Source organism: Labrus bergylta, chromosome 13 (assembly GCF_963930695.1).
Source record: "Labrus bergylta chromosome 13, fLabBer1.1, whole genome shotgun sequence".
In the NCBI taxonomy this organism is placed as follows: domain Eukaryota; kingdom Metazoa; phylum Chordata; class Actinopteri; order Labriformes; family Labridae; genus Labrus; species Labrus bergylta.
This window is the reverse complement of record NC_089207.1, coordinates 18,172,424-18,187,876: the sequence shown is the minus strand read 5'-3', so window position 1 is coordinate 18,187,876 and position 15,453 is coordinate 18,172,424. Positions and strand designations below refer to the sequence as shown.

The 15,453-nt window shown below is 40.5% G+C and overlaps 2 protein-coding genes across 4 annotated transcripts; one reads left to right on the top strand and one right to left on the bottom strand.

The window, feature by feature from the left end:
* Positions 1-4: 4 nt before the first annotated feature.
* LOC109983457 (ybeY metalloendoribonuclease) lies at positions 5-2,192 on the top strand. 2 transcript variants are annotated; one of them, XM_065961909.1, is made up of 4 exons: positions 5-562; positions 799-978; positions 1,268-1,336; positions 1,812-2,192. In XM_065961909.1, the coding sequence occupies exons 1-4, from the start codon at positions 353-355 to the stop codon at positions 1,905-1,907; spliced, it is 555 nt and encodes a 184-aa protein (XP_065817981.1). In that variant the 5' UTR covers positions 5-352; the 3' UTR covers positions 1,908-2,192. The 2 variants fall into 2 exon arrangements, with proteins under 2 accessions (XP_065817981.1, XP_020488825.1); XM_020633169.3 differs by having other exon boundaries at positions 13-562; positions 847-978.
* usp37 (ubiquitin specific peptidase 37) lies at positions 2,151-15,360 on the bottom strand. Of its 2 annotated transcripts, none has more exons than XM_020633164.3 (24): positions 15,209-15,360; positions 14,167-14,397; positions 12,702-12,852; positions 11,785-11,873; positions 11,580-11,695; positions 11,274-11,351; positions 10,989-11,077; positions 10,691-10,784; positions 10,251-10,400; positions 9,954-10,085; positions 9,706-9,829; positions 8,890-9,131; positions 8,676-8,793; positions 8,466-8,545; positions 7,421-7,585; positions 7,145-7,198; positions 6,816-6,963; positions 6,502-6,721; positions 5,828-5,994; positions 5,425-5,485; positions 5,028-5,143; positions 4,737-4,806; positions 4,428-4,566; positions 2,151-3,832 (listed from the first exon to the last, which is right to left on the bottom strand). In XM_020633164.3, exons 2-24 carry the CDS (start codon positions 14,338-14,340, stop codon positions 3,745-3,747), a joined length of 2,865 nt encoding a protein of 954 aa, XP_020488820.2. In that variant the 5' UTR covers positions 14,341-14,397; positions 15,209-15,360; the 3' UTR covers positions 2,151-3,744. The 2 variants fall into 2 exon arrangements, with proteins under 2 accessions (XP_020488820.2, XP_065817979.1); XM_065961907.1 differs by lacking the exon at positions 15,209-15,360 and adding an exon at positions 14,766-15,074.
* Between the last annotated feature and the right edge of the window lie 93 nt (positions 15,361-15,453).

Genomic DNA, 15,453 nt, shown 5'->3' with positions numbered 1-15,453 from the left:
GGGGGGGGGTGGGTTTGAATGAGCGAGCCATCACCTTGTCGTAAATTACAGAATAAGTTCAGCTTTGTTTGTCACTCATACAAAAATCGTGACACATCTTATGTTATCGGTTTTCCATGAACTACAGGTTGACACTACCAGGAGGTGTCACCTTGAATTCTGCCGGGAATGTGGTTCAACACTGCTCGACGCTAAAGCTAAAACTGTCCAATCGTAAAACGTTAATTTGAACAAGGTTAAATAATGTTTTTTTAAACGGTCGTCGTCGGATATGGATTAATTTGAACCTCCGTCTATGTCTTCTGATATTTTAAAGAGCATTCTTCTCTTTTAACGCCGAGTTTAAAAAAAAATGGGAGTCGTGCTCCGGAACCTCCAGAAGGTGGTGCCTGTGCGCCGCGCCAGACTGCGCAGAGACGTGGACATGCTGAGGCACATTCTGGGCGTCCAGAAATTTGACCTGGGCGTCATCTGTGTGGATAACCGAAGGATGCAGCAAATAAATAACACATACAGGAAGAAAAATGTGTCTACGGATGTACTGTCATTTCCATTCTATGAGGTAACCATGACAACACGGTGACAGTAAAGCTATGAATGGACCTGCATGTTATCCTTTCTCTACCTGGAGTCTGATGAGGTTAACAAGGGTCACCATGAGTTGTTTTCTTGTTTAAATGCAATCCACTTGTTTTACTTTTAAATCATTATAATTTGTGTCATTTTTATAATCTTTATATTTTTATTTTACCAGGAATAATTCCATTGAGATTCAAATTTCCCTTTTCCACAAGGAAGTCCGAGGCCAAGACACCAGCAATTGAGAGTGTACTTTTGTGTTTTAAGGACCTGAGACCGGGTAAACTGCCTTGCTCTCTTCATAGAGATGAGCTGAACCTTGGGGACATTTTCTTAGGGGTGGAGTTCGTGATGAAGCAGTGTAAGGAGGAGTCAATGGATCTGCATGGAGCCCTCACCGTGAGTAGCCCAAGCACTTTTGCATTGTGTTTATTTGACCTTAGACAAACATCTCAAAGATGATCTGCTGATTGTTTTACAGGTTTTTCATATGACACTGCTTTATATCGGACCATACCTTGTGTTATGTCTATGTTCAAATTACAAAGTTGTAACAAGTCAGTTATGGGGCCACTTTAAGATAAAGACAAATGCATAAAAACATTTTCTTGAGAAGAACATGAGGCTATATTTGTAGTGACCTAAGTTGGCAATGACTGTTCCTCTTTTCTTCTGCCTCATGCTTCAGGTTGTCACCGCACACGGCATCTGTCACTTGTTGGGCTACAGACACGAGACCGAGGAAGAGTGGACTGAGGTTTGTATAGAAACGACGTAGTTAACATCTCATGAGTTTAACCCAATCTTCAGAGTGTTGTTTTCTAATTTCTCCCTTTTTTTTGTAGCCACTCGTATTGTTCAGGTCAGTGATTCCCAAAGTGGTGGGGGGCCGGAGTTAATGTTGAGAGGGCGTGGAAGGCTTAACAAAAACAATGCACACAGTTTAACTGACTGTCGATATATGTTAAACATGTTAAATGTTCAGTTTTATCTCTGTGTGTGTAGAATGGGGATCTAACATTATGAAAGAATAGTTGAGCAACACTTTTTTTAAAAGTCATTTTGCATTTTTTGGGTCATCCTGAGTGATGGTAACAGTTTCTGGGAAGACTTCATCTCGTGAGTTCTCAGTTGATACTAAAAGTGTGACTTTATTTTCAATACTTCACTTTTACTATTTTCTGTAAAATCAAAAATTTGAGTAATAAAACCTCCTATTCTGTTGTTTACAGATGCTGCAGAGGGAAAGCTACATTCTGAGTGAGTACAACAGACTCACAGGGAGACATCTGGAGCCACTGACCAAGAGATGCTCTCAGGACAGGTGACAGTGACAGCCACCTGCTTACCTTTTTAAGTCACACTAAATGTGCTATGGTGCTTGATATTGTTTATGATCCTGTAACCAGCGGGGACTCTAATTTTACTCACGGTCTGCCTCATTCTCAAATACAAGAACACTGGCTGCTATTTCTGTGGACTCTAATCACACCCGGCAGTGTTCAAGCCGGATCTCCTTTTCTGACATTGGACGTGTTCTGAAGTTTAAACATCAAACTGAAAAGTCAATGTACTTTCACTGTAATGTTTTATTAAAATCTGCTTCAAGAAGAGTCAGTTGTGTATGAAGGGTAGAAAAAAGTGTTTGATTTTACTTCACAAATACATTTTACCCTCTTTGCACTGCATTTGGGACAAGACGTTCAGGGAAGAGCAATGTTTCCGATATATAAATCCAAGGCTGGCTTTTAAAAAAAAAAAAAAAGTACACATTTGTGAGTAACCTTTGTCTGCTTCCATAACTGGTACAACAGAATACTTAAGAAAACCCCCGACTCTATAAGGCTGGGCGTCACAAACATGCTCAGCCCATGTTTTTTTGTAACATGTTTATTCTCTTTGTTGGGAATAATTTGGTGTTTAAATACCTCCAGCAGATCCCTCGTTTCATGTGACACTAAGGCAATGGTGTACTGAAATGTGATTTAATTTTTTCTTAGTGGTAACAAAAAATGAAAGCAGTACAACCAGCATCTAGTATCGGATCTAATACAGGAATATTAGAATACTCAAGTTTGCTTTGTTTAATAAGCAAGCACATGTGATAGACTAGCTGAAGAAGTTGAGCAGAGTACTGTATACTGGCCTTAAGAAGGGTGACATAAGGCATTACACTCCCAGGTGGTCTAGTATTTATGACGTCTAGTTGCCGCGTCCTATCTCGATGGGTTCATTCAGATAAATCAACCAGTGTTGTAATAAATAGAAAATCTTGGCTCTTTATAAAGGAAACTCTGACTTACACATTGAAGGATTAACAAATATTTTCCAAAAAACAAAGTTGTGCAACATTCAAAGTAAAGCTTGTATACATACAGTATTTATAAAAGTATTCTTGAGAGGCACAAGGTCAAAACCCCAAAAGAATAAAGTGGGCTTTACTGAGAAAAAGCTTCAGTGAAAACAGGCTTTGTTATTATTACGCTTACAGATACTTTGTCTTTCAAATCTATAATATGGGGACATCACACACATACACACGTTAGTTCATAAGCACAGAAAGCAACGAGGCCAACATCCCCACACACACTCTGTGACAGAAAGCGGATTTGAGAACGTAAATATTGCACCACATGTACCCGCCAAATACAGCAACCCTCTAACTTTATAATAGCTTATACTCCAACATAGAATATATCTTTATTTAGTTTATATGGGAAATAAAGGGTCTGCAGAACATACAATCCATGAAGCACCATTAGTATCTTGGTGGTTGCTTGAAGTGAAAGTCTGAAAGAAGGGCATTAAAGTTTAAAGAAGTGTATCAAGCAACAAAGACGAAAAAAACTTTTACAAAACAGTCGTTTCATAAAATCATAGCAAAGAAAAACTCCAGCCCCAAAAACATGGAGGCCGAATTTGATCCACTGAACATTTTAACTGCATTTCTGGTATCTTTAAGAGTCTTAAAGGTCAACACCTGTGTTAGAATCTTCAGGCGATAGCTTAGCAGAGTATTTATTAATCCGAGGAGGAAAAGAAGAGTCTGAAGACGACCCCCCCAAGGAAGGACGGCAATCAGTAGTACTCAGGGCTGTTCAGTGGAGAACTCCATCCAACAGGGTTCAGCTGGGATTTTTCAGTGGCTGTCCAAAAACGAAGTGCTCAGAGGGGCTGCAGGACGTTCCTTCCTGCCTCTGAGGTGGCACTGGCTCCAGATCTCTCCATCTCGGACAGCTGCTCGAACACATCCCTGAAGTCACACACAAGAGAGGAAGGAGTGTCAGAGCATACTACAGCCAGCGAATGAAAACACACATACTATGAGAAACTTAAAAACTAGAAAATCTCCAAATCACCCTAACCCTGGTAAAAAAGAACAGGTAAATTACTGGATAAATATCTTTAAGATATATTCTTTGGACAGGGTGTAAAGAGTCCCCCCTCAAAAATAAACTGAGCAAGTGTTTCAAACCAGTAAAAAAAACATGAATAAAATAGAAATTTCTTAAACCCTTTCCAGACTACCGTTTTTCTAGGCGCAAGGCAAAGCGTCCAGTTTTTTTTGTTGAAGTTTTGTCAGCAATCGACTTTTATTTGTCTCCTTAGTTTTATTGCCAGGCCCTTCAATGCACCTCACCAGATTTGCACTGCCTAGCATTTAGCAATCAAGTGGTCGAACATGGGCACAAGGAATAAATACAGACTCAGTAACTTAACAAAATAAAAACAAAAGTTTAATCTGAGGAAATGATCAGAATCCAGCTTTGTCATTACATGAATGAATGTAACACTGACATTACCAACCATGTGTATCAGACAACTACTGGTGTATTCTGCCAACTCACTTGTGCATGTAGAAGAAGATGTATCCACTGCGTTCACGGTCTCGCTGCACGGCGGCTTCTTGTGTGCGTGACACTTCCAGGTCATTGTAAGTCAGCCACGACTGCTTCTTCATGTCGTAGACATCACTGATGTAATGACCTTTGTGGAAGAAAGAAGACAAAGGTGGTTTGTGGACACTCGAGGGGAGACAAATAGCATGCCGAAGGTTGACAGGAAGTCCTTAAGGCCAAAGACTATACCGGGTGATTATACTGGCAGTGTTGTACAGTACCCGTGGTAAATCTTCACAAATACACACATACACTTACCAGAGGAGGAGCTGCTCCCAATGTGACTGACGACACTGATGAGTCTGAAAGAGTTGGCCAAGTCACCACTCTGTGGGTTACAACATTTTGAAGCAGGTTAAAAAGAAGGAAAGAGGTCAAGTGTATTTTCATTTTGAGTACATCTACAACTTGTATTCATTTGTTTGTAGTCTACAAATCGTTGACTGTGGGAATAAATTCAAACAGAGCAGCATTATACATATGATTGAGCTTATTCCACTTGTTTGAATTTAGAGGGGTGACACATTGTGGCAGCTTAATGTTAAGTACCTCAGCGTTCCTCTTCAGGTTCTCAGCCTCAGCTTCGGTGTACTCCATGTCCAACACGTCCTCGTTGCCAGAATCATCGTCTGAGCACAGCAGCTCAGGGAGAGAGTTGTTGAACTCTGTTGGGTCAGAAGGAGATAATAGTCAGGCACAGTCACAACAAAGTGAGTCTAACTAAACAGTTATTAAGTGTCCTGCAGACTGCATGTGTTTGTTGCTGTAATGTTTTGCTTTGCTCTGATGGTGTCGGCCTGATGTGGAAAATCAAAAATTTGAAAAAGTGAACAGCTGTTAAGAGATTCCTTACTCAATGTTTCCCTTCATCACTACACAAACAAACTCATAACAACCAGCTGCAACAATATAAAAATAATAAATGGTACTTATTCTTGATTCCTACCTTGCAGACTGAGCTCAGTGGCCCTCTTCAGATCATCATCCTCTCTCATCTCTTGGGCCTCCTGTATGAGTCAGACAAGAAATAAAACTGTTAAGATCAAGTGCAAGAAATGCCAACAATGCATGTTCACTCGGGTAATAACTGCTGGATTTTAAATGTTTTCTTGCTAAGAACATGCTTCAGATTTTTAAAGTAACAGCTGCTAGGACTGGATAGTTGATAAAAACTAAAATATCATGAAAAATTAAGATAAACATGTTTTTTTCTTTGGCAAACACCACTGTTGTTACTCTTTGCCTGCATCACTAATTGTTTCCTGGCTACACTTTATTATTGAGATGCAGCTCCATTGTTGCACTCTGACAGAAAAGCCCTGCAGAGTTCATACTGCCTTTGAGCTTACATGTTCCTGGAGGCTCTGGGCTAGAGCTTGCTGCAGCTCCTGTTCTTCCCTCTCCTGATCCAGACTGTACTGCTGGACCCAGTCGAGTTCCCCTTGCTGTTGGACACTTTCTGGAGTCTGGTTCTCCTTGTTCTCATCCATGGTCAGGTCCAGAGAATCAAGGACATCTACACAAGATCAACATATACATGTCAGTTGAATTAAACAATGTCACCCTGCCTAAGTCAAATTCATATTTGAGGCAACCCAGAACACTGCTGCTCTACAATATTATTATTATTATAATGTAATATGTTCAGATAATATCCGACCACATGTACAGTACATTTCAATTATATGTTTTCAATGACTCCCCCCTTCTAGAAAACATTGTATTATATAGAGCTGGAACATCAAGTGGGTGGATATGTTGAGCATAAGAAATCTGAGGCCCAACTTTTTTGATAATACATTCTTTGTCATAATTTCCTGAAACATTTGCTGATTCAAACCTTTGTACATTTGCTGCTTTTCTGTCAAGAGTGTTCTTATGGCTTTTTAGACATCTGAGTCGACAAAAGAAGAAATGAATGGTGTCATTTTTGGCCGAGGGATTTCTCACTGTTTTGGAATTTTGATGGACGATTAAATGGACAGCTACAAGTGAGTGTTGTATCCTCCTGACATAAGCCTACCTGCTGGCGGCTTGCTGGTGGTTTCCATGAGATCTGTATGATATGCCAGGTCATGAGCATCTGTGTCCCCAAAGCCTGTGTCCGGGCTGCTCGTGGGCTCATCCTCCAGCGACGTCGGAGCCGAGAGCCCAACCTCTTGTCGACTCATCTCAAGCACTGCAGCAAGCATCTCGTCATCGTTAATGCCACTGAAGTCTGCTGCATCAAGTGATGCTGCCCGCTGAAAGGACATAACTGTGTGAGAACAGCAGCAGAGAAGAACCAAACAGAAGAGGCACAATTGTAAGTGCCCGGGTCTGGTAGCAAACGCCTACCTCTTCTGGTCGGTCATCGTCCTCAGGGAGACAGCTGCTGAGGCGTCGCTTGCGGCTCTGGTTCACTTTTCTGGTGGGCTCTTCTTCACAGTCGGAATCCATGAGGACAGAGGTGCAGCTAGAGGTGGCCACTTTTCCTCCGATTCTTCTGTACACATTCACAGGTTCAGTGATTATGTTTACAAGCAAAGGTGGAGTCACAGTGCTCAGTGCTTTTCTCAAGAAAATCTGTTTTCTGCCAGTGCAATGTAACCCTTATTCCCCTCACTTCTTTCTCACTATTAAGTAAAAATTTTATGTAAAAGTCATGCAGAGTTTGCAGTACTTACCTGAGAGGGGCTGTGGAGTTGTTGACCAATGGGGAAGTTTTAAGTGTTCTGGACCTTTGACAACAACAAAGAAACCATTAAGAAACTTTCCTTGGAATCAATAAACCATCATTTTTAACCACCTGGGTCTAATCTAATGTAACCATACCCATTATCAGGCTTTTACTTAAAACCATTTTGATCACTTGATAGCTCAGGATGTAATTACCCTGATTATGAAATGGATTTACAGTTTTATTTTTAGACCTTATTTTGAAGGCGTTTAATATTTCTTACATGGAAGTTTGAGGACTCCAGCCGAGGCAAATCGGAGGTCGTGTGGATTCCGAGCAGTGTGAGAGCAGGGTCAAGTATCTGGGAATCACCACCTGTTGACCCAGCTTGCTGTTCATAGACAGCTGAGCGTTAAAGCTGTACCGTTTCAGATGAAGGATGAGTACTCTGAGGGGAGAGAGGATGGATCAGAAATCAAAAAGGAATACTTTTTTTTTTTTTTTTTTTTTTTTTAAATCAAAAGCTTACTTTTTTACTAATTGTGATTAAAACATGTTAAAAATTGTATCATCCATATGCTTAAAGGGAACTTCACCCATTTGCATTAAGCTTTGTATCATTAGAAACTTGGTATTATTTTAGAATGGTTGTGCATTTCCCCCTGAAACTGGAAAGTTCTGTATTTCGAAGTCTGAAAAGGAGTTTCCAGTGACGCAAATATTGTCATATTGCGTCACTGGAAGCGGTTGCGGTTAGCGGTGTGAAACTACAGCGCTAGTTCCTCATATTTTCGACCACTGAAGCTACAGACCAATCACAGATCAGTGGGTGGGAACTCACTCCCAGAATCGAAACTTAACGTCCACCATATTTCTGTCGGATGCTGCCAGGAATTTCCAAGATCAATTCTGGAAGAAATCTCTGAATTAGTTGAGGAAACGGCCACATGTGTTGAAGTAAATATGTCTGTAAATGTTTTTATTACTATATTTCTACTACTATATTGTATATTTTGGAGAAACTGTAACCATCGAATTTCCCTCTGGGATTAATAAAGTATTTCTGATTCTGAAATAGAGGATCTTAGTGGGAGAGACCTGCAGTGCTGTGCATTCTGGGATTTGGTGTCTTTCATCCACATGAGCCAAAAAGACACTTTCTGCCTTTTCACGGCCAAGAAGGCACCAACTTCAAAATGTATTTCACATTTCTACTACATATATGACCCAATGTCAATACAGACTCATGTTTCAACGGGTGAAGTGTCACTTTAACTTTTAAATATTTGACCCTGATTTTGACAATTTCTCAGTCTGTGTGTAGATACCTGGGCAGTTTGCTGAACTTGTGTGTAACTGTCGCTGCTTTCCCATTGCACTTTTCACACGAGTACTCAATTTCTTCCATCTGCAAAAGGAGAAAAATAACTTCTATCACTAAACAGCCAAAGCTTGTTTACCTGATTGAGTCTCGTTGGCTCAGATATACAAACGTAAAAATTAATTATGACCATAATCTCTTACTGAAAACAACTCACCCTGAAAAAGAGATCCAGAGAATCCTGGATAGAACGAAGCGGGAGGGTTTTCTTTCTGCGTGGTAGGTCGATAGACAAATCATTGAACTGCTCTCGTTTGGTCACCACCTCACCACAGCTGTAGAACAACAAGAACATTTAATGAACTAATTATTTTATGGATTCCTCAATTATACAGAGAAATTCAGATCCTCAAGCAAAGGACTGTCCTCACCATTTGCAGGTGATCGTGTGCTGCACTTCAAACTCCATGTTGACCGCCACAGGGCAGGTGTAGATGCGGGAGATGTCAGCTTCCTCCCCGGGCTCTGCCTTGGTCGACGATGGCGTCGTCTCTGGGCCGTTCTCACACCCCACAGAATATGAAGCTGCAGCTTCGTTCGTCCAACTCTTGTTCATTTTCTCCACATCATCCTTCAACTGGTCCAAACATTGGCTCAGGAACTCGTGAGCATCCTAAATAAACATCGAGGCATGCATAAATTTAACCAACTAGCATGTACGAGAAGAAATGTGGAAAGAAGTGAAAAACAAAGATTTATACCAAATGTAGTGCTTCATAATGTCATAATGACACACCTACAAGGATTTCAGGTTACACATGCTGTTACTAAACATCAATTTAAAAGGAAGCCGGTGTGGTTCTTGTTTTGTCCTTTAAATTCAATGTTTTTTTTCCCTATGCCATGACTTTTTAAATGTAGTTGATAGGTTACAGCTCCTCAAACTGTGTGTGGGCATTGTCAATTTCTGCAACAACCATACAGTGCTTTTTTTCTGCGAGGGGGCCATGAGACACCAGAGTCCTTTGATGCTTTTGAAATGCACCCTAAGATGCTCTCTTGTTAGTTGTGTTCAACCTGTTCTTATTTTGTTTGATCTGATTCTTTAACCTTCTGATTTTTCTGTTATGCACACACAGTACATGACATCGTTCATGTGTGTGTATTTATGTACATGCCTGTCTTTGTGAAGAACAGTTTGCTTTCATAGGAGCTATACAATGAACTGTTCAACAGAGATATCTTACATTCTGCATGTTTCCAGAGAAACGCTCAGCTGTGGAGGAGATGGCACTCTTCACTTTCCTCAAGAGGTCCTTCTTTATCTCTGGACAGCCCACATCCTTCTTGACCATAAGGTGAGCAAACCGCCTGAAGGAAGCAAAGATGTCACATAGAATAAAGTGAAAAATCTGGTATAATCTAACTTTACAGATATATTATAAAATAGCTTGATGCATTGTCTAATTTTTATATTCAGAAGTGAAAGTCTTACCTTAGCAATGCATTAACAGGCACCTTCTTCCATGGGATGCTCTGCCTCAGCATGTCATTGGAGAACGAGGGGAGGCTGAAGAGCGACTGCAGGATAGCGTTCATGTAGCAAGTGTTGCCAAGGTTGGAAAATCTGCAAAACATAACACACACAAAAGGACAAATATCAAGGCATAGTCTTTGGACCTTGATCTTCTCCAGGGATAAGAGACTGAGCCTTCATGTATGTTTGAATCAATATTAATATCAGATACATTGATTCTGCTAAAACTTCCGGTAAAATCTTGTGAACTCTTACCCTTGCAGTGGCGGCTGAGGCTGGGCCAAAGTGGAAGGCCTCTGTTTGTTCCAGCCACCGTAGTCCAGGGAGGGCCGAACCTTCTTGAAGGGAGTGGAGTGATTTGGCAGCATAAGGCTTCTCTTGGTGGTTTGTGCTGTACTGGATGGCCTTAGGGGGGGAGAGATTAGTGAAGATTTGGAAAGTTTGATTATAATTTCTCAATTCAATTTTCACAAGCCATAAACCCCCTTAGGTAATCATAAGCCTAAACTGTGTAACCTAAAATCATTTTCAATAACTGAGCTGTTTCCACCCCCCCAGTGTTTTACTTTTAAATGAAGAAAACATCAGAAATAGGTTTTTCCCTGCTCGAGTATACCATTACAAAGATGCAGATGTGTGTGCTGAAAACTTGCATTCATCAATTCTGACTTTGGGGTTTCACAAAAGCAACTTACCTGTCCAGGAAAGAATGGCTCTGGCTGTAGTCTTTAGTCACAGATCGGCTGCCATAGAAAGATGTTGGCTGAAGTGGTGTTGAACCCAGTGGAGCTAAAAAGAAGGACAAATAATGTGGAGCATAAACATCAAAATGTAATGTTATACATATCACCCCATTAAGGGTCTCAGTTTGCAAAAGGGCAGCTACAACACATGCTCTAAAACCTTTAAGTTTAGCAGAAGATAGTCATACGTGGTTGCCAACATAAGAAGCAATATAGAAGTTGCTGGAGATCGGTTGATGTAGGAGTTTACCTGAGCCCCTGTTCTCCTCGGCCTGCTTCAGTTTTTCTTTGCAGCTCAGTAAAAACTTCCGGGATGGATCTGAAGTGGCCTTGTTGTTGCTAAGGAAAAGAATATAATTATAACTTCAAAGCTTTTATTTGCACGTGTAAATGAACAAACTTACATAACTGTTTATTTTATTATTCTGGTATCTGTCTTATCATTTAATTCAACAATATGCCACAGAATTCAGCTCACTCTGTGTATCCAGCAGGAACACAGTTCAGCCTGTGCATTGAGGCGTGTTTCTTTTACCTTGAGGAGTCATTTTCCTTGGGGTAGTCCTCAGTCAGATCACTTTCAGAGTTCAGAAGTCTCTTTCTCTTCTCGCTCCTGGAAAACAGTGACAGAACATTTCATGTCACAAACCTGAGCTAACCATTTCTAAGTTGGCAAGAAAGGAAAAAAACACAACACCGTACAGGACATGCATGCACAAAGACTCACCAAGGACACAGGACATGGGGCTGTTGTTGTACTTAGTGTAACTACCAAACAACAACTGTCCTGTTTTATTTCGCCATTTAAAAAAAAAAGGAAAAACGTGAATTTTCTTCACACCTGTTCTCAGAGAGTCCAGTGCGAGTGGGAGTGGAGGCAGCTCTACTCGGGCTGCCCAGAGGCTTTCGTGGTGTTGTGTCCTCCCGGCTGTCTGCACCCTGCCGCCTCTGTGTTGCCTGGAAGATGTCAGCAGTCTGATATTAATTCAAAATTTTGTTGTATGCTTCTTTAAATTTTAGATGTTTAAATATCTATTCTCGCTCACCTGTCTGTCACCGGTCGGACTGGTCTCATTTTTCGCAGAGCGGTTCCCAAGCACACCGAAGTTTGCACTTCCATGGGAGGATTTTAAAACTGCAAATAAAGCAAGATTTAAAACTCAGTATGAAGCATGTGATTTGGATCACTATCTGAATAATTATAAGGTTATTTATCCTCATCCCAAAAGCCACAGAGCACCATAGAATGTGACCACCTGTTGCAGGTAATAAGCTGACTCTGAGAGAATAAAAAAATCCTACTAAAAGATGTGATCCAACCCTTTACATTCCTACTCAAACAGCAAACAGGAAGAGCTTGTTCAATTGACATCAGTTCCAAAATGATGCGGTTACATCTACGAGAACAGCTATTTAAATGTGTGCTGTTGCTTTCATGCAAAGGGCAGACAGTCTATCCTTAGTGGTGTTAAAGAGTACACCACACCTGCATCTAACTGGGCTAAATAACAGTTACAGGTATGTTTACACGATATCTAATGTGCAACCACTAGGCTGCTAATTAGCTATCTAACTGACATCAGCGATGCACTCTTCCTGTGTATTTGTCCCCTTACTAACAGGGAGCTGCCAGACAAAACAACAAAATCATAAAAATGTGGGTGTTGGTGGACCAGTGGTGGCCCACTCCCTGATATCTGTCTCTGTCCACTCTCCTGTCTTTCTAATAAAATGCACAAAAAGTCCCAAAATAAACCTAAATAAAATAAATAAATGCTGACCATCTATTTGTAATAAAAGGAGAACAAAGGGACAAGTGGTTTATTGGGCCCATATGCATGCATGAGGCATGATAATACAGCCCCAAAAATAACATTACTCAGAGCAATGGTTCCCAGCATTTTCTTAATCTTACTGTGAATCCCCAAGAAAGCCTTCTTAAAATGAGCAGAGGTGTAATTACTTGTCTTTCCCTGCTTCAGCTTCTCCAGGTATTCTTTAGTCCTCTGAGCCACAGTCGTGGGCACCTTATCCAAAGTGATGACACTTGTGTCCTTCAAGGTCAGTATGATTCGGTTTGAATTGTGGATGATGTTCTTGACATTCTGATTCAGCTGAGGACAGAAAAAAAATATGAAAAATATGAATAATAATCAAGCACACTTCATGACTGTTTGTTTCTCTTACATACAGCAACAACTAAATTTGTATCATTCATTCATGTGATCCAGAAATGAATTTGTAGAATTTAGACTGAGGAAATATGTTCTTTGTCAGACCAAGTTGCTATTAATTCAGGCAAAATATGGTTTAATAAAAGGGTTTTTTATTAAGGCCTTATAACCTTTGACCCTGTGCATCAAAGCACATTTTAGTTTGTTTGATTCCAAACTGTTAAAAGCCCGATTAGCAAAAAAACAGACTCATGTCAGCCAATTTCATTTACAGGACTGGCAGCATCGTCAATATATGACGCTTGACAGGGAAGTCATTTTGAATGGTTTCATAAGTTTAAGCAAGTTTACAGATATTAATTTGTGTAAGACCAAAGGATTTTGTAGAGAAGACGTTTGACTTGTCATAGGGAGTAGAGCACAGGTGTTACTAATAACTAAAATGAACTATAACGAGCTGCAAAGTGAATTTAATTGTCATTAATCTGATGATAAACACCTGTACTATTTCTACTATATGGGTCAAATGTCAACCTGTAAGCCCTATAGTAAACCACTATATGGTTAGGAAATATGTCTGCTCCTTATAATATCCTTAAATAGATGGTGTGTGTGTGTGTGTGTGTGTGTGTGTGTGTGTGTGTGTGTGTGTGTGTGTGTGTGTGTGTTGAATATCACCAAGCATTTGTTGATATTCAACATACCCTGCATTTCAATTTATAAGAGTGTTATACAGCATAGCATTTCTTTAAAATGTAGCAACTGATTCTCTGGCTTGTTGTTTTTGGTATACAATCCACAAGACACTCACTTTTCATCATAAAGCATTCCACGTTTCGCTCTTTTGTGTTTTCTTGTATCTCATTTAATGAGTTTTCAAATAAACATGGCTCTATTCTGTCTGCCAGGTGTGCTAATCACTTCCTTGCTCATAGATATATCTTAAAGGGTGTCAAGGCCATAAAAATAAAAATCCTGCACATTGATGATAACTTAATCATCTAACAACAATAACATTTCAGCACCTAGTTGTTTTAAGTGTTTAAACAACTTTTCTGACATTTCAAGGAATGTCTGTTACAAATTGAGGGACAGACATAGAAGAAATGTGTATTTTAGTTCTCATTTTACAGATAAGCAATAGCCTCAGATGTGACAGCTGTTTCCAAAAGAGTGTGAGAGTGTTTCGCTAAAAAAAAAAAAAAAAACATTACAGTGAATAAACAAAACCATAGTTTCTGTAGCTGCACATACCTGAAACGTTTTGGCCGCTCCACCACAATTGAATCTAAGGCAGAGGTTGACTTTGTTCTCCTTTTCCAAAATCTCAAAAGTTCCTTCTTTCCACCTGGTGGTGCCCAGGTCCATGCTGGTAAAGCGCATCTTGACAGCGCCGCCGCTGGAGAGTTTGGGCACTGCGGTTGCCATGGCTTAATATCCAGTATGTGCACTTTGGAGGGGTTAGGACTTGTGATCAAACAAATCCTGATCAAAGAGGCAAAATAAGAAAAACAAAAAAAAAAACAGACTGTCAGCTCCAAACATAAACATAAAACAACATTATCAATGTGGTGTTTTTAATCACAGCAATGCAACTGAATGACCTCCACTGCTGCATAGAGACATATTTAAAAGGCTTTAAAGGGGCTTGATAATAAATCACTAAAATACATCGTTGACATTATGATGCAATTAAAATACATGCATGAACTTGTTTTACGTAACACAGCTAAAGAAAGAGACATTAATTAAGAAAGGCTTCTCTCTATTGAGCGCTTGTTGAAAGTCAAAACAAACTCCAGCAGCAGCTGCACAGTGAGGCACTTTGCATTTGACAGCTGAGACAAAAGTACCTGGAGAACATCCACAACACAAGAAATGCACAAGCCTGCTGACGGGATCATCGAGATCCAGTGGAGCCTGGTTCGCATTTAGCCATCAAACTAGCCCATTAGCTGAATCTGTACCGCGGCAGTAAGCTGCACCAGACTAACGCTGACTTCTCCTTCTGGTAATGTTATTCAAGACAAGACGAGCAGTCAAGACAAAAAGCAAAGAAAAAACAAAAAACAGCATGAGACAAGTAACTAAAAAAAAACAACTAAGGTGACCCTAATCCCAGTGTGAATGCTTCGGATGCTGGTAATGTCGTCCCCTCGTCCACAGCCGCTGAATGGATGGAGGAGGCCGACATTAGCGGGTTAGCTAGCGGGACCTAGCTAACTGGCTAATTTGCCTGATTGTAATTTGATGATGAAAAAACAAGAACCGCCGTTTGTTTACTTCACTTATTTACCTGTCGACGGTGTGTGCTCTTGTTGAAAACTTATTAACAATAGCAAACGCGTTCTCGTAGGTCCTCCGAGGGTAAGAAAGTTTGTTTTGCCGGCATTCACCTGCTCCCCAGTGCGTATGTTGTTGACAGTGGACCCGCACACGACGCTTCGCAGCGCTACTCGATGATGGCGGGAATGTGAAAATTTACAACGGAAGTGACACCCGAGAGTTCCAACACAACCCCCTCACTGTCTTCTCGCGATA

Excerpts from the sequence above, each read along its gene's own strand:
- LOC109983457 (XM_065961909.1), top strand. The coding sequence starts at position 353 with ATGGGAGTCGTGCTCCGGAACCTCCAGAAGGTGGTGCCTGTGCGCCGC. Across the intron at positions 979-1,267 it reads ATCTGCATGGAGCCCTCACC|GTTGTCACCGCACACGGCAT; the intron begins GTGAGTAGCCCA and ends CTCATGCTTCAG. Across the intron at positions 1,337-1,811 it reads CCGAGGAAGAGTGGACTGAG|ATGCTGCAGAGGGAAAGCTA; the intron begins GTTTGTATAGAA and ends TGTTGTTTACAG.
- usp37 (XM_020633164.3), bottom strand. The coding sequence starts at position 14,340 with ATGGCAACCGCAGTGCCCAAACTCTCCAGCGGCGGCGCTGTCAAGATG. Across the intron at positions 7,586-8,465 it reads AAGTTCAGCAAACTGCCCAG|AGTACTCATCCTTCATCTGA; the intron begins GTATCTACACAC and ends CTCTCCCCTCAG. Across the intron at positions 6,722-6,815 it reads ACGATGACCGACCAGAAGAG|CGGGCAGCATCACTTGATGC; the intron begins GTAGGCGTTTGC and ends ATGTCCTTTCAG.